The sequence below is a fragment of the Coccinella septempunctata genome, chromosome 7, assembly GCF_907165205.1.
Source record: "Coccinella septempunctata chromosome 7, icCocSept1.1, whole genome shotgun sequence".
Classification (NCBI taxonomy): Eukaryota; Metazoa; Arthropoda; class Insecta; order Coleoptera; family Coccinellidae; genus Coccinella; species Coccinella septempunctata.
Window position 1 is genome coordinate 2,753,531 of NC_058195.1, and position 19,077 is coordinate 2,772,607.

A 19,077-nucleotide genomic window follows, 5' to 3' on the forward strand; every position below is an offset into this window, starting at 1 on the left:
ATGCATACAGAATAATCTCTCTACAGATTCAAAAATTTGATGAATTTCTTTTTCTAGTGGCTTTTGCGTCCTTACCCAAATAAAACCGAAGTTTCGTGTTTCCATTTGAGTAACCATCGAAAATATAGAAAATTGAGCGTAGTTTTCGGTGATTTTTTTTTCGAACAAAACTTCAATCCAAAATATCTAGGAGTTAAGCTGGATTCCTCGCTGAATTTAAAAGCCCATTTGGAAATTTGCGTCTGAAGTTGAAAACTACGAATAATATCCTGCATAAACTTGCTGGTACTTCATGGGGTGCTGATGCAACTATTCTTCGAACGGCAGCCCTAGCTTTGGGTTTTTCGGCTGCTGAATATTGTTGCCCCGTTTGGGTTAATAGTGCTCATGTGAAAATATTTATGCACAGTTAAATCTTTCTATGAGAATCATAACTATAACTATTAGATCTTCACCTATTCAATGGTCACCAGTTCTTTCAAACATTGTACCACCCCATATTCATAGACAGAGTGCAGTTATGAAATCTTGGAATAAATTTCTACTCCAACACTGGAGTAGCGTAAACCCTTATGGTCCCACTCTTCTCTTATTTCGAATGTAAGGGACAAGGACGTTTGGCAGTCTGAATGGAATACCATTTTCAACCAAGAATTAGTTAGTGATCCCTCGAATAGAATTCCTGGTTTTGATCTTCCCAGGATAATATGGTGTATTCTGAATCGTATAAGAACAGGTCACGGACGTTGCAATAGTATGCTTTTCCGATGGAATTCAGTTGAGGGCCCTAGTTGTGAATACAAACAACCACAAATCTTAAGAAATTACACTGAAGCTGTTGAGGAGACGAAAATATATAAAATTATTTTTTATTGCACCAAACCAACAACATTTTTTTGCAAGAATAATCATTATATAATCAATAAGCCAACACCCCAGAATCTCCTTATAAACACACACACTATACAATCATTCGGATTTCTAGGCACTAGGGCCCCCTACAAGTCTAACGCGGAACCTTACTCTCTACCAATTCACCTGCAACTATTGCGACAGGTATGGTTGGCTTCATTATCTGTTCACCGTTCGAGAGTTGACCGCAGAGAAAGTTAGAGGGCGCGAGAAGGTAGATTATAATAATATTCAACCAACCATGTCTTATTCGATTAAAAAGTAGCTTATAGTGTGCTCATATTCTACCTGAAAAAGCTAGTTTTCAGAAAAATACATTTTTCGACACATATTCCGAAAAATTCAATAGTATGTCTGGCCAGTGGCCACACTATAACTGAGAGAACTCTTCTTTATGGCTGAAAATGAGATAGATGTAAAATCACCGATGTGTAGCTCCTCATTCTGGTCAGCAAAGGATGCTGCAACAAAGTATTAGATAGGGCTCCTCCCGAACATGTTCGATAGGATATAAATCCTTACATATAATCTCTCCTCTTCCTCGTTGGATTCCCTTGATTTTGAGAAGAGAAGATTGTATATGGCTGTGATTATCTTGGTAGTTCAACATTATAGCCTGACTAGTCTAAGAAGTCTCGAAGCTAGTGGTCACAAACACCTAGTAAAGATTGTTTCCTCTCAAGATCCAGAATGTAAAATCACCGATTTGTAGCTCCTCATTCTGGTCAGCAAAGGATGCTGCAACAAAGTATTAGATGGGGCTCCTCCCAAACATGTTCGATAGGATATAAATCCTTACATATACTCTCTCCTCTTCATCGTTGGATTCCCTTGATTTTGAGAAGAGAAGATTGTATATGGCTGTGATTATCTTGGTAGTTCAACATTATAGCCTGACTAGTTTAAGAAGTCTCGAAACTAGTTGTCACAAACACCTAGTAAAGATTGTTTCCTCTCAAGATCCAGAAGATTTCTGGCCTTAAGTTTTTTGACCAAATGAGAAGACTCCCCACTGCCAGAACTTCATCTTGATGTGCTCCATACAGAGGAAAATTCTAGCCATCCTAACAGTTGTTCGACAGATAAGAAGTTGCTGAACAAAACTTGACGGGCTGATACTCTGACACTAATCATATGAATGATGAATATTGCCATTATTATTGGTTCTTTCCATTTGAAAATCAGAAGATCAACTCTGTGTTTCATCACTCCAGCTGCTAATACGTCAAGGTTAAATTTCACCATCTTATATTCCAACTCCTACCTCCCAATTTTCAAAATTGAATTCCGGCTGAGTTGAAGTACCTGACCCCGAAAATTGATGATGGCTCCCAGCAGGAAGCAGAGACGTTGAACAAATTAGCCGAGACCCTCTCGGCTTTTTAGCAATTTCAAAAGTTACACAAACCCCGTCCTCCGGTAAAGTTGGCCTTTTTCCGTGGAGCGTGAGGAACTTTCTTTCATGCCCGTCTTCAATATTTAATCGGAAAAGGTCGCTCGTGGCGTCTGTGGGAGATTCAAGGAGTAGGGCCAGGTTAAGGAGCCCGGAAAAACTGGAAACTTCATCAATTATTCGTGGAATGATGCCGGATCTCGAGATTTTTCGTTAGAAATTCGTTGTTGATCCAAGCAGCAAGGGCCGTAAGAGAAACAAACTCTCCAGAGACACTCAGAACAAGAGTTTCCACTGAAACCTAGCAGAACTATCACCTAGGATAATCTTTTCGAGTTTCCTTCAACGTTTGAGTGGAAAATATTCATTCCGAAACCATTTTTTCCCTGCTACGACCCTGCACGATGAAACTGCGGATATCAGACTTGTGGAAGAAAATCCACGCTAAAAATACGGCACTCAGCAGCAAGGCAAGCAGTGAAACGAAGTCGAGCGATAAATCTGCAGCTGACTCATAAGCATCTTTGAACATTGATGAGTTATGGCCCAATATGTCAGCAACAAATTGGTCTCGTTCCTCTTAGACAATTTGTCTTATATTAAATAAGGATGTAATAGGAAAGAAGTACGGATCATTAGATTCGCTTCAGTTGGGAGAGAAAGTTTTGCGTGGAAATGATATGGGAGTCTCACGGCACATCGCACAAGGGTGTCGAATATTAGGAAACAATTTTTTTCAGACGTTGGATATAAGCGCGTGCGGGGTATCAGGAATTGCTTGATTTAGGTTGTTTCTGGTACTTCCAGACGATTTTCGTGAAAATCTTCATTTGTCTGGAAGATATACGAGGATATATTCAAAAATTCTCAGCCTACTATAGAACCAAACAAAATTTCAATGTCAAAATATTTTATTACTCAACGTTTCTTCTCTTAATTGGATACATTTATTACAGCGAACCTGCAACGTCTCTAGACCTTTCAAAAAAAATGTTTCTTCTTGCTCTGTAAACCAGACCCCCACAGCTCCAATTACCTCCTCGTTGGAAGAACATTTACGACCTTTTAAACTTTTTCTCAGTTGAGGAAGGAGATGATAGTCGGATGGAGCCAAATCTGGTAAAATAGGGGGGTGTTCTATTAATTCAAACCCTAAATCACGAATTTTTTGAATGGCAACATGAGATTTGTGTGCAAGGGCGTTGTCCTGAAAAAACAAAACACCTTTGGATAGTTTTCCGCGTCTTTTCTCTTTGATTTCTCCCGTGGTCAGTAATGTCGAATAGTAATCTCCGGTTATTGTTCTACCCTTATCTAAAAATCAATCATGATTACTCCATGGCAATCCCAGAAAAGTGAAGCAAGAACTTTTCCAGCAGATTTTTGAACACGAAACTTCTTAGGTCTTGGAGAACCAGAGTGTCGCCATTCCATCTATTGTTGCTTTGTTTCTGGATCGTAGGAATGTATCCAAGTCTCATCCATAGTAACAATTCGGTTTAAGAAGTCTACATCGTTTTCAAATCGAGCACAGATCGAACGCGATGCTTCTACCCTTGCACGCTTTTGGTCAACGTTCAAACATTTGGGGATCCATTTTGCAGCAATTCTTCTCATGTCCAAATTGACGTGAACTATATGATGAACGCGTTCGTATGAAACATTCACTGCCTCAAATATCCGTTTTAGCCCAATTCGACGGTCTGATAAAATCATGTCATGAACTGCTTACCCTCTTAACCCTTTTGAATACAGGTACTTGATGATGGTTTTCACAATTTCGGTGGACATCTTCTTTCTTTTAATTTATTGCGTAACTTTTTCGACCTCAAACTTCACACTGACACTTCTAATGAGCTAATGTTCGTTGCTATGGTAACGCAATATTTTTTATGCATGGAACTGGTCTAGGCTAACTAGAAATCAATACCTCCTCGTATGTTGGAGTGTTGGGCATCAAGTAATGTCCGCTTTTTAGGTTAGATCGCCCTTATAAAAACGCGACATCTCACGTGCAGACAATGAACACCCCCATCCCCTGAATTTTCAACAAATCCCGACACATCTACCATCACAAAAGCACTAGGTATTGGAAGAGCATGTCTAAGCCTTCGCGATAGAGCTTTACCATGTTAACGTCACTTCAGGACTCAACGGGCGGTCTCTTTCGAAGGTGTCAACCATCACATGATCACTTATTTTCATCCCCCCGCTCGGGATGTGAAACCGTCCCCTTTAACTACGCGAGCACGGTCACATCCTGAGCCTACGCTTAGGTAAAACGGTAGCATCCTTATATTCTTTTGGTCCGCGCCGAAAACTGCCCATAAACGGGCCGTGAATGCGTTTCGTCTTCTTCGGATCGTCTCCAGGGCATTGTTCGGGTTCCGAATGAAAAAAGATGCGCTTGATTTATTATGGTTGTTTGTTGGAAATGATGTGCATGAGATTCTCGGAATGGGATCGTGAAAAATGCAGAAGGGTGCTGGGTTGCGTTGATTTTTTGGTTATTAAATGTCACGTAGGTGATAAAGAGCATAGAAATTCGGTTGATGTATTCCTGTGGGTCTCGGATCTTGAACTGTGGATGATATGGGGCGTAACATGAAGATTGTAGGGATAGGGAGTTGTTCCGTTATCCTTTCGTCAACTATTCGAATTTTGTCCAGATTTCCAGCATAAAATCATTAGAAATTTCATCAATAATCAATATTCAATTGATGTTTTATCCACATGCATATACAATATGAAGTAGAACTTTATCCAGTGGTAGGGTCATGGAGAATATTTATTTTTCATTCATATTAATATCATTTCTTTCGATAATGAGCTTGTATCTGTCAAAAATACTGCTTTTACATGGTGTTCCGAAACGAATGCAACAAAATTCTATTTTTGCCAGGAGGGGGAGGAAGAGAACTTACAATTCAGGTAAAAACAGTTTGAGAACAGAACCAAAGTTTGGTTTTCTTGAAATAGAGTGATACAAACTTTTATAATTTAAAAACCATGAAGCGGATGTAAATAAATGGCAACTAGAGACAGACCCTAGAACCTGTCCTTCGTTCCAGATCCAGTGTAAGCAGAAGAAAATGTCAACGGAGTATCATACACTTCTTATGGAACTGGAAGGCCATGGATACCCAAATGTTTGAATGCTGACCAAAAGCGTGCAAGGGTAGAAGCACCTCTTTCGATCTGTGCTCGATTTGAAAACGATGTAGACTTCTTAAACCAAATTGTTACTATGGATGAGACTTGGGAACATTTGTACGATCCAGAAACAAAGCAACAATCGATGGAATGGCGACACTCTGGTTCTCCAAGACCTAAGAAGGTTCGTGTCCAAAAATCTGCTGGAAAAGTTCTTGCTCCAGTTTTTTGGAATTGCCATGGAGTAATCACAATTGTTTTTTTAGATAAGGGCAGAACAAAAACCGGAGATTATTATTCGACATTACTGACCACTCTACGGGAAAAAATTAAAGAGAAAATACGCGGTAAGTTATCCAAATGTGTTTTGTTTTTGCAGGATTGCACACAAATCTCATGTTGCCATGCAAAAAATTCGTGATTTAGGGTTTGAAATACTAGAATACCCCTCTTATTCACCAGATTTGGCTCCATCCGACTATCATCTCTTTCCTTACTTGAAAAAAAGTTTAAAAGGTCGTAAATTTTCTTCCAACGAGGAGGTAATAAAAGCTGTGGAGGTCTGGTTTACAGAGCAAGAAGAAACATTTTTTTGAGAGGTCTAGAGTCGTTGCAGGTTCGCTGTAATAAATGTATCCAATGAAGAGGAGAATATGTTGAGTCATAAAATATTTCGACATTGAAATTTTGTTTGGTTCTACAGTAGGCTAAGAATTTTTCAATATATCCTCGTATATGATAAATCTGGGAGTAAATTTAGGAAGGAAAGGAATGTTCTCCAAGACTTCGAGACTGCCACCTGTACGATGTTTGTAAGAACGGGGACACAATGCAGAGATGTATATTTGATGGTTTCAGTAACAATCTTCATCGAATCATTGAGTGGGGTATCGATTTTATTAACGTGAGCAATGTTGAACCGAACAGAGCAGCAGAAAAAGCTAAGGCCAAAGCTGTCGTACGAAGTGTGAAGGCATCAGCACCCCAATTCATATTGAAGAATTAATAAAATACGTGTCGACGTATGTGAGGTGTAGCTATCCGAATACTTCTCCACCATTTTTCAGGATCGTCGTAAAATGCACAAAAACGCCCCAAAAACCAGCTCCAACCCGACAACTTAATCCGCATATCCCATACATTCAAAAAACCCGAATCGGAAATAACGATTCCTGCCAATCCCATCAAAAATCTCCCCTTAATCCCCATTCCAAAAAAAAACCATCGCCCCATCAGTCAAACCATTCCGTAATACTGACAACTTTTCCCCCCGTATCTATCGGAAGAACACAAAACTGCAAACATCTAAACTCGTACCTCGAGAAAAGAGACACAGAAAAATCAATCAGTGTCCCCATTTGGGTCACTTTTGTTGCGAACAGTGAACAGATGCATCACTTCAGCTGTCAATGGTCCAGTCGGCCAACTGAGTGGCTGGGACGCCGGGGTAGGCCTGCTGATCAGGGCTCGGGTGTTCGGCCAGGTCTCTACACCTTCGAGGATGGCTTCGCGTGAAGGAATCAATCAATAAGGGAGGAGAGCTTCCGATACGGAAGCGTTCGAGTGAAAATAACCCGATTACTTGATACCTTTCCACAATTGGCCGGGTTCTGGTGTGAAAATGCGTGAATTCAGGTAAAATGCCGCTTTTTTATGAGCAGGCGACGGAGCGGAAGGTGACCATTGCAAATTTTAATTAGGTAAATCTACTTATTGCTGCGTATCTCATTCGTTCATGGAAAGTTTGAGTAAATAGTAGGGTAGGCTTAACATCACAGTCACCTACCGTTACTGGAGGCCTAAGAAAGTCATTACTGGCTAATATAGATCAACATCCTTGTACAGAGTGTCCTCCAAAGATGTAACTCGTACCTTACATGCAAAACTATAGGATTAAAAGGAAATATTTGTCAAACAAAGGGTGTTGTAGATAATCAGTCTACAATTTGGCTTCATTTACCTTCAACTAGAACACTCCATATATTATTTGAGCTAAAAAAGTCGAATTCAGATGTATACAGTTTCACACATCTCTGATTGTCTATTTGTACTGATAATTCTCATAAAAAATGGTTCAATTTTGTGGGTATCGAATTGCAGTTAATGCCCAAACTTTTTCTAAACAAAACGTTTTCAGAAGCTTGAAAGCACTGTTGGCACATTCTAAAAATTCGAAATTTCCTTCATTTAAAAGGAAAACCTTACACAAAATGGCATCTTCAGAAAGCTCTTTCAATACCAGATAAGTTTTCAGAAAATGTTAATGAAAGTAATAAAAACCATTATGATTCATTTGTCGTATTATGATTTCAGTTGCTATAAAACAGAAAAACATAGAAGTATATGGTTGGAATCAGTATTGAGCAAGCTTTTCAAAGATGCCCTTTTGTATAGGGTATCTCATTCGGAAGAAAGGACAAAACTACGAATTTTCAAAATGTGGAACTTGCTTTCGAGCTTTCGACAACGTTCTGTTTGTGTAAGTGGTTCAGAGTTACATATTCCAAAAATTCGTTGACTCAAACTGCAACTCCATAGCTATAAAGGTGAGCAACTTACACCATCTCTCCTGATGATCATCAATAAATCCGAATAAGACATCAAGAGAGCCATAAATCTAGATATATTTGAATTTCTTTTTTCAAGCTCAAGAATATGAATATGCTCTGTTGGAAAAAAGGTCAATTTGTATTGCCACCCTGTATACAAATCAGTTATTGAATGAATCGAATTATTGAATATCTACTTGTACTCGCCTTTTTTCCTCTCATACTCTTATAGTCTCACATATAGGGTACAAGGTCCTTTTATGGCAGACACCCTGTATATCCTCGTATATTCGGCAGAATGTTGACTATTTCAGCAAATTTTGTTCATGTGAAAATTGAGTATTAGGGTAATGACGCTTTGCGCGAGAAAACAAAAAATGTGCAAAGTTATTCAACAGTGAACTGAATTAAAACAATCAACAAAATTGTAATTGACTTACTTCGAAAAATTGTTTTATGCCATCAGCGTTTGGATATGATTTCTGGCAAATGGACTTCGAGGGTGGTTGTTGATGGTTAATCATCTGTGAAGAAATTCAACCAGCTCAAAATTAAACAAGGCGCTTATTTTCATAGATATCTCAATCATCTCCCTGAGAATATCCATGCTGGTAAAAAAAATACACCCTTTAAATCACCCCCAACAATATCCACATCCAAACGCGTCTGAATCAGCATGCGGAACGTGTTAAAATCGAGTGATTGTCTGTAATTTTTCACGCCAACTGTTGGTCCAGTAAAAAGGAAGATAAAAAATACACCCTTGCAACATACCGGAAGATAATCAAAATTATTAATTAGTTCAGGACGCCTCACTTGTCCCTGTCCCTTTTGGTCACTGCGTTCGCTCAATGTCACTACGAATGGATGGGTTTGAAAAAGGGGGTACCTACGCTGCAAGAAATGACATTCATCTCTGGTACAATTTGGGGAGTTATATATCAGAATGTGTAATTTGGAAATCAATCAAAGTCTGTGTGGTAAAAAAATTGACCATTTGCTTATGCTACATTGACTTTATTTACAAAATATTGGTACTGAAAGGTTCTTCCTGATGTAGATAGCCCATTTTTCTCACTTATATCTACACCTTATTCTCCGAAGAAGCTTCATTTACTTGACAGAGTCGCATCTATCAGCGTGTGCAAACAAAATTGGCAGTTAAATAAATATACGTGAATCCGTTCGTGATTATGAAGTTCCGAGAAGGCTCTAAGCCTTATTTACCGAATTATGGTGGATATAAATAGAGTTGAGTTTTCAGAAATGATTTCATAATTTTTTCGACTTTTGGCCGTTGGCTAGGTTATATATTTGAGTTGAATTTCTGAGAAAGTAGGGCGCTGTTCTTTATTGACGTCTCGAGGTAAAATCCATTGCCAGGTGAAATACACGCTACTGGGTTAATGCTTGTTTTCACACAGTAGATGTTATTTTCTATGGTTTCCTTCATTCCATAAGAAACATCATACAGGGTGTTTCTGAATTTGAAAAAAATTTCTAATTGAACATAAACACGCAGAATGACGTTCGTATGCATATCATAGCAATATGAAATGTTTTATGTTGTATATATTGGATAGGGGTGGAAAAATGGTAAGTTTTGAAGGGACACATACAGAGCAAGTTGAATAAAAGCTTCAACAAATATTTTTCTCGGATTCGTAACTATGGATCGAGTAGGTCAACACGTGATACCCAATCTATAGTCTTTTTCCGACTGACACAAAGCAATAAGAGATCGCCATCGTGTTTTCACACCCTCCTTGGACGTCGGTTTAACACGTCTGAAAGAGATACCTCAGATAATCATCTTTCATGCCCCAGTGGCCTTATACACCGGTCAGAAGAATGAGGAACCTAACAATGGACGGGATTCCGAACTGACATTGTGAGAAATTATACGTAAGATGATGGGTCCTTTGAGTGAAGGATACCCACTACTGAAATAAATCTCCCGAAAGTTTATTTTCGAATATGTCCAGTTGACAGGGACGCAGCGACGTAAAGGGTCTCAGGTCGCTGTGCTACATAAACATTTCAGGTCGTTTATCTTCAGCGCTAGGAAATATTGTTTTGGTTAATTGATAGAGACGGAATGGCTGAAGTATAATTCTGTAGGAAGGCAGTAAATAATGATAAGTTGTGAAACGTTCTCACCAGCTCATCATATCTGTGTTTACGCGCGACCAAAAGTTGGATTGGAAATATCGTTATTTTATCGACGACGTACATTGCTTGAAACTTGTTGAATAATCTCTTTGGTTTTCGGTTTTCTCGGTTCTGTAATATTATACTCTGAGATCCGCATTTTGCGCCGGAAGTTCGGTTGAGTTCTCTTGTTCCTAGCATCAACCTATTCATACGTAATCTGTCGAAATAAAGCCCACGGTAATAGTATATTCGGATTCCTTCATTCATTCAGTATATAGAAAAAAAAAAAAAGACAAAATGAAATTTTGTCAATTGAATGTTCAATTTCAACACAAGAGTGTCTACAAACACTTCGTAACAAAGCTAAAGATGTTCTGGATGGAGTTTTATATTTGTATTTTTGTGATATTCGAATTAAATACGTAAGATGAGGTATTTTTCGGGGCAAGAACCAATGATGAGGAACTAAAACTTCGTACTGATCCAATTAGATTTGGTAAATATATCAAATACGTGATTTTCCTTTCGACTGTCAAACTTCTCTGCAGTATTTTGAGTCTAGGCCAATAATAACCAAACCATTTTTTAATTTTCTCATGAAAAAGGTTTGGTGTTGGGAGGAGGAAGGAACCTAGATGATGGGACACCTATAATTTATTTTTATTATTCGACTGAAATTCCAAAAAGTAACTCATACATCATGACTGATAATTTTACGATTTTATCCACAATTTTTTATCAATCACCTACGAGTTTGTTCTGCGAAAGAGTGTCCCAACTAGAATTTCATATGAAACAATGATTCCACTAATTTTCCACCCCGTCTCAATCTTCTCTTCACATCTAATACGCCGAGAAAAGCATTCAACAGCGAGTTCACAAACAATCACCTTCCCTTAGAGGAGGAACTATTCAATCTCAAGTTATCTAAAAGTTATTTCCTAAATGTCAAAACAAGAAGTAGATAATTGATCATATGAACCCATAGAAGACTGAGCGGATTCAACCCCTCCGGCACAGGACCGGGTTTCTTATTCGCCCTTGCCGAAAAACATCCCTGAAATTACTGGCTGTTCAGTATCAGGGCATATTAGATCTGGATTTACATCATTTCCTCTGTACATTTTATAGTTGATATTCAATATGTGACAAAATCAATAAAATTGCAAAAAAAGAGAAAAAAAATGAAGGTAGATGTAGGGAAAATAACGAATAGAATGTCAATCATGAGGGAGAAAAAGTTTATCGACAATGCTAAAAATCTACTTATGAAAATCAAACCTCATCAAAGGTAACAAAGGAATAAGAGATAGCAACAGAAGTTAGATTACTCAAGATAGATCAAATCACAAAAAAAGTAAGTTTGTCAATATCCTCCTATTGACTTGCTTCATAAATTCGTGAAAATGCAAGTCCCTGAAACAGGATTTCGGTCCAATCCAGCTCTGCATCTCGGGATAGAGACGGTACAGAATCGAGAAGGAGATGAACAGAGGTCAACTACCATCATTGGCAGCTGTCAGTTGATATACGAGCTAATAACCGCTGCGACACTTTGATTATTACTTACACCCACCCCTTCTTCCTTCATCCTTTGCGAAATTGCTACCCTTAAAACTTAGTACGCCCCGCAGCACTCCCAAGTAGTCGATAATTAGTTGACGAAATGTCTATTGTAATAAGGGAGGATACAGATGCTCTCTCAGCTTGCGTACGATTTCAATAGGTTCCGAGTGTAACCCTTAATTCGCATAAGAGGACAGATCTGCTTCCTGCAATCTGTTGCAATGTTTCTTATAGACAAACTTTTTTGAATTACTAAGCTATAGAGAATTCATAAACATTCTGTGATGAATTAAGTAATTCAGGACTATTGTAGATTGTAATTTCATTGTGTTATAGGTGAAACAGTTGATTGTTTGAGTTTTATCTAGCAGCGCATTAGGTTTTGATTAGGAACACTTACACTCTGTGCGATAGGTGCTTTCAAAAATGTTATGTCTCACAAGAGACACTGTCCTACTCTCAGAGCTCTCAGCAGTTTATCTCTGAGGATGCCAATAATCCTTATCAATCTGATAACGATGAGATCAGTGTGCTGTTGTCTAAATCTGATTAGAATTTGGTTGGATGAGGCAGTCTTCTTCCTAGACATCTCATACTGACTTTCAAGCGTTGTTTGCTTTTGTTGAATTTACGATTCACTTTCTTTGCTTTTCCAAACATCATTGGTTTTTTTTCTAGCAATTTTTCTTTAGACTTTACTCTAGTTTAAGTATCCAAGGTACAAACATTTCACGTTACTTTATTTCAGTTCTCTTCCTTATTCTGCTGTACTCTTTTTTACTCCACTACACTTTACTTTACTCTATTATATTCTTCTTTACAAATAGTAGAAAGTTACAGACAAAGATTGATTTTTAATGTTGAAAAATCGTCGAAAACTTTCAATTATCATCGGTGTTTCTACACGTCTATTTATTTCCAGGATGAGGGAGTACGGGTATTATCCAGGGATTTCAAACAGATGTCACATGTTCGACAGGGTAGGGGCTACCGTAATAACATTGGTAGTGATCACATAAAGGTCAAGTCCATATTGTTTCGAATTTGATTTATTTCTATTGCCCTTTGTGTCGTTTAGACGCAACTGTTTCCCATAATCTCGCAGAATCATATTTGCTCATGTCTTTCACGTAAGAATGTCCAAGAGAATGACAGTTATATGACATATGTCATATTAGTTTACAATAATATTAGAATTGGATTGGAAGCAGCTTTTTCCGTTAAACTATGTCCAAACAATTCTGTAGATCAGGAGACGTCTTCTTTATGCTTTATGTTGACCATAAAAAGAAGACAATTGGCAAAACTCTCGAACCCTCAAAAACACGTTTTTCTACATTCACGACTGACATGATAACATGTAACATATCCGGTCCTGAATACGAATCCACCCTTTGGTTGACACATTTTTGACGTGTCTCTCTACCGAAACAATTAAGAATATAATCGAGAAAATACACTCTCCCTCGTGAATATTGACCCTTGAGCGTCCACTTCTCCTATTGAGGAGCGCGTGGTCAGCCTTCCATGACCGACTCAGGTTTTTCGGAGTTTAACTGAATTTTCTGAAAGAGGGTCTTCTGTATGGAAGATGGGAGCCTGGAGAAACCTCGCATTCGACACACGTATTCTAATCGAATTATAACGTCCGCATCCGTAGAGACCTGTCAATCATTTATTGGGGATCGATTTCAATGGAAATTTGCATGAGCACAACTGGAGTTAATTATTGGAAATGCATCGTGGGAAAGACAGTTGACGGCAGGAGAAACGATCCTAATCAGCATCACAGAATCTCTGACACAATGGTTGTGATCTTCATCCATAGAAAAGAGAGTATGGCAAAAATTAACGTTTAACCACCATCGATGCATAAAGACATCAAAATCCAACCTTTTCCATGAGCAAAACAACTAGGATACCTAAAGTTTTTTTGCCGGTGAGTGAAATATTTATAAATCACTTGTGATTACTGAATCATTATTCTAAGTACATGTTGGACATTTGATCTTGTGTTTTGCGAAATCTGGATATATTCTAGAAGTGAATTGTCCAGAATTATTCCTATTTCGTATACATATGTTGTATAAACCCAGGATTATCTTCCCTTGAATAGAATAAAACTGAAAATTCCTCCCCTGATTTCAGCACCGAATCTCCGTCCAGATTTGGCTGGATTCATCTCGAATTCTTCCCTCTATCTATTCCAGCTAATAATAATGTTCACAAACAGATGAATACATTTTCAAATATAACCAATTTCACACCCCAAATAAAACGGGATTAGTTTCTCCCCAACAGCGGGACAAATAATGCGTACTTCGGACGGAATACAGGCAATTCGCACCCCTAAAATCGAAAACAACCCCGTTAATCGAAACCGTAAACGTACAGTTCACGACACAACGACGTGTTTCTGCTATTATTCCATTTTCGATAAAGTGCATTGTCTCTGCTGTAAGACGACACTCGAAGAGGTGCTTCGCGATCTGTTTCGGGGTTGGAAAATACGGAAAGGGCTTTATGGGGGTCTGCCCTAAGGGTGTTTGAGGTAATTCGTGAGAAATTGATTCGCCTAGAACAAATTCGAGACGGTTAAAAAAAATGTGAAAGTGAGAATCCTCGTGCTGAGAAATATGGGTTTGATCTGACGTTTCATCGATCCTCTTTATACAGGGTGAGTCTCTGACTCGTACAAATATTCAAACAGTAGATTCTTGAGGTTTAAAGAAACACTTTTTTCCCATACCATTTTTTCCGTTTCGGACCTGATAAAAAGACATAGCCATTTTAAATTTTCATGATGAGCTATGCCTGCAGAAACAGAATTCCTTCAGAATAACAAGCTAAATACATGACACGATACATCTGTGGACTTTTAAACAGAGTTGGATTCAGCAAAAGTACCCAATCTTCCGAGTATCACAGATATTTTTTATTTTTGAACATGAAATTATTAGAAAACGGCGTATTATAAAAAAAACATGGAGAATACTTCTATTTTACAAAACCTTCAATAGATATTTATCAGATATCGTCCAACTTAGATTCAAGAGTTGGCTTCTTTGAATTTTTGGTATGTTTATGGTACGTAATAGTCATTATAAGAAAACTGGAAGACGTGGATGATATCTTGTGTTCGAAAAAGATTCATTGAATAAATGAAAAACTATATTCCGAAATTCATTTCATTCGATGAAACCATTTGTAAGATAAAACTAAAAATAACATTTTTTATGGTTTTTCAACAGCCTGTATCTTTTAAACCGAGTGATTCGTAAAAAATGGTATAAGAAAAAAGTGTGTCTTTTGACTTCAAGAATCTACTGTTGAAATATTTGTACGACTCAAGGACTGACCCTGTATAGACAATTTGGGTTTATTCATATCATCTGTAAACGAATTTTGATTGCATTGTGAGGTAAAATAACTGAAAAATACCCGATTCAATTCTTCAAACGTCTTTTGAATTCCTTTTTCATCTGTAGCTCTCCTAATAAAATATGCCCAGAGCATTTGTACCAATAAGTTGACAATTCAACTTGTTTATGTTGAAATTGAGCGAGTAAAACTACAAATCTCTATCTTATCTGAGACTTCGTATACGAAAAATTGACGATGCAATGAAATGGATATGGAATTAATAGTTTATAGGATCTCGTATCAGGAACTTGCGAAATAAGATAGCCATAACAGAGGAAATGTCAACTTCAGAGTTATCTTATCAAATATCACTTCACATTGAATTTAAATTTGGAGGTGTGTTGCATCAAATTTTAATATTTCGCACAGGGGACTCATCCAGAAGTCCGCTTTTCAGATTATTTGAGATTATCCAGATTATTTGATTAAATATTTTGACTCACCTCCCAAGCGAACCTAGCGTCCTGAGGAGACCCAGCCCATTTTCCTTGGAAAGGACCGTACCTAGTACCCTTGCTGATGGTCACTCGGGCAAAAACTCCCTTCTCCCTTATCTCCAGCTCGGCGGGAAGCACGCCACTGGCCAGAACCACCTCCCTCGCCCTCAGATACATCAGGTCCATGTTCAGGCCGTTCTGGGGATGGTCAACGAAGGGCTTATCCTCACTAATATATTTAAAAACACTGTTCGTCCTATCTTTAATATTGTCCACAGTTTTCGTGGCTAGTCTAAAATTGTTCATTGAGCAAACATCCTCGAAATTCTTGAAGTTGTTGTTGAGGTATTCGACCCTCCTGATGAAGTCAGAAGAGACGTCCAGTTGCGGCGGGACCATGGCCTTTTCCATAGGTTGTTCTTCGTGGTGTGAGATGCGGGTTGTGACTTCTACCTCATCTTCACTTCCCTCTGAAAACAAAGCTTCGATTTAGCCATCGATGTCCTAAACACAATTTCGTTCGATAAAGACAAAGATGCAAGGCATCGAATAGAATGGCGTTTTGTCATGTAGATTTCCGCATAGGCGTGGTAATGGCCATTTTCCCGAGAAGCAACATTAATAACAGGCCGATTAACAAAGGCCAGTCACGATATGTGATTCGGAATTTAAAAGCGTGCAAAATCGCGAAGAGACAATGAAAATTAAATTCTTTCCTCGGCGAGAGGCTTCGGGACTTGTGATAATATTCGCATTGTTAGACAATGCTCAATGGGAGATATGAATAAAATCTTCTGTCGTATAAATGACACAGCCAATCACGGAACGACCGAAACGTCACGTTCCTCGGCCGTTTTCGTGCGTCTTTTGTCCGAGCGATTGTCGGTTGTCAATCCAGTCTACCGACCAAGAGTGGAGAAGATAAAGGGAGATTTTTATCGAGATGCTTGGGGGCATAAAACACAAAATTATACTGTTGGTAGGTATGTTTCTTATTCTAGTAAATATCAGCGCAGTATCTCCAAGAATATGTCCGATGGGTGTTAAGTCTGAAGACTGAGGAGGGTAGTCAAGTAGAGTAATGTGTGAGCAGGTGAAAAGACATGTATCATGATCTATCCACTGCTTAAGTTATGCAACTGCTACTGGTTCAGTCGGAAAGAAAAAGAGGGTGCATTAAAGAGACGAAGCTAGGGACATGGCTGTGTTAGGTCATGTAGTAATGGATCCGACTTCAGTACTGGGAAATTGTCCGATGTAACAGAGCAAATTACACCAGAAATCTTAAGTACCTAATGTATACTTCATTCACTTTTATTTTAGCAGTCGGTTGGCCATGGAAATTTGACACATTTCACTCTGTATAGTACGAAAATGTGGGGTTATGAAGCTTGTCAAAACATTTTTGGGTTTTAAATCAACGCTATGTTGCCCGTTCTACGTAAAAGTTTCTGTTATTACCTATTTTCTCACAATGTCGAATCTCTTCGGAAAATATGTGACGAACATAATTGAAGTTTATACAAACTGATTGAAGGCATACCAAATCCAGTTATTTGCATGGAAAATACAAGAGATCAGTATAATATCATAATATGCAGTAGCTTGAGGAGAGTTAATGTTCGTTATCTTCTTTGGCTAACATCATTTGTAGATTTCAAAAATATCAACCCGAAGATGAAATGCATATGATGCAGTGGTTGGGAATGGGTATCTCCCGAAGCAATTAACAGATAATTACAAGAATGTTGAATTCTTCAACAAAAATCATCTTGCATTAATATAAGTAAAAGGAATTTAAGTTAAGATGAACTTCACCTTTGAACATAAATTTGAAAAATTTCACATGAATAAGCAATTAACAGGACAACTGGCGCGTATTTGTGGCTATTCATCTTGATACATTGATACAATTATAATAATTAGGTATTTATTGGTACCTTAAGACATTTACAATGTATAGAACAAGTCAAATGAAAAATAGAAAAATCCATTTTAGGAAACTTATTTTCGGATGACATTTATCGAAAATCCTGTTGTAAACTTTTCGCATTAATTCACTCAAACATAAAATTCTCAAATGCCACCACTTTTTTGGGTCTCCCAATAGAAGGAAATTCTTTGTCATCCTCTTCATTCACAATCTTTCTGATTGTGGAAATATCCAGCTGAAATATAAGTCGTTTAGATTCAGATGAAACATTATATAAATTCTCTTACATTGAATATGTTCGCTACCGTCTGACGTATTGTGGATTTTAGAATATCAGGGTATAACTATTTGAATGAGCGGACCTGAATTCTAAATAGCACTTCCTGAAACCCTGTCTCTTTTTTCAATCACTTTCGGCATTTTCGTAATAAAAATTGATATTAGTTGTGGCAACGGCGTTATGACATTAACGACATTTCATGAGTGCCAACCTAACTTCGTTCTAGTTACAAAAACTTGAGAAAATTATTTCATGGCCAACCGACTGCTAAAATAAATTTGAATGAAGTATACGTGAGCGTTTTCAATTATAAGTCATTTAAGCACGATAGAACTTTATTAGGAGAAGATCGTTTACGTTCAAGCTCGGAGTATCATATTGAAGAGGAAGACAATGATACGCATCAAACACTTAATACTAACAAGGCTGGTACTAATTAAGCAGGTTTAATGTAATTCATTAAAACGGATATCCTAGTCGATCGCGTTGAGAGTGTCATATCTCCAATTCGTGGTTACGTTGGCGATAATGCCATACGACGAAAACCGCAGATCTATTTTTACTAATTACTTTCGTAGGAATTAATTCGTCGATTGAGTTCCCTTAATTCATATCGGAGTAAAATGGGATTTGTAGCGAGATAAAGGAGCGTTAAATCGGTCAAGTGGCTTGTTAGTCCACTGTTTGGACATTGATTAGAGAGCTTTTTAATCCTGAATTATGGAATTCAACCTACTTTCACCGGGATGATAAGGGTTGGCTAGGAAGTGTTTCCTGCTGAGATCGGGATAAGTGGCTGATATGTTTTTCACTTCGCGGAGATTGAACGGCTCCAGGAAGCTGATAATTCTGGTGCTGTTGAGAAAAACGCCGAAGATAAAGGGGTTAAAATAATAGGATATTTTCTTCATTCCGTCGCTATTCGATAAAGGCGGAAACTCCACCTCAAAAGGATGCTATTGACAACTAAGGGAGCAAGTTCTATATTCTCCTGGATTGAAGAAGGTGTTCAGGGTTCATTAACTTCTTCAGAGCTATTTGACTCGTACAATATTTCAACAGTAGTTTCTTGAGGTCAAAAGGAACACTTTTTTCCTTTACCATTTTTTCCGAATCGGCTCGGTTTAAAAGATACAGGGTGTTGAAAAACCATAAAAAAATGTTATTTTTGGTTCTATCTCACAAACGGCTTCATCGAATTAAATGAATTTCGGAACATAGTTTTTCATTTATTTGATGAATCTTTCTCGAACACAAGATATCACCCACGTCTTCCA

At 38.0% G+C, this 19,077-nt stretch overlaps 1 protein-coding gene across 2 annotated transcripts in view; it reads right to left on the minus strand.

Moving 5' to 3' along the window:
* LOC123317296 (transcription factor hamlet-like) overlaps positions 1–19,077 on the minus strand; it is a 96,913-nt gene that overhangs the window by 24,788 nt on the left and 53,048 nt on the right. For both annotated transcript variants that reach the window (XM_044903750.1, XM_044903751.1), the window contains exon 2: positions 15,594–16,057. In XM_044903750.1, the coding sequence (XP_044759685.1) occupies positions 15,594–16,057 (464 nt within the window). The remainder of the gene's footprint in view (positions 1–15,593; positions 16,058–19,077) is intronic.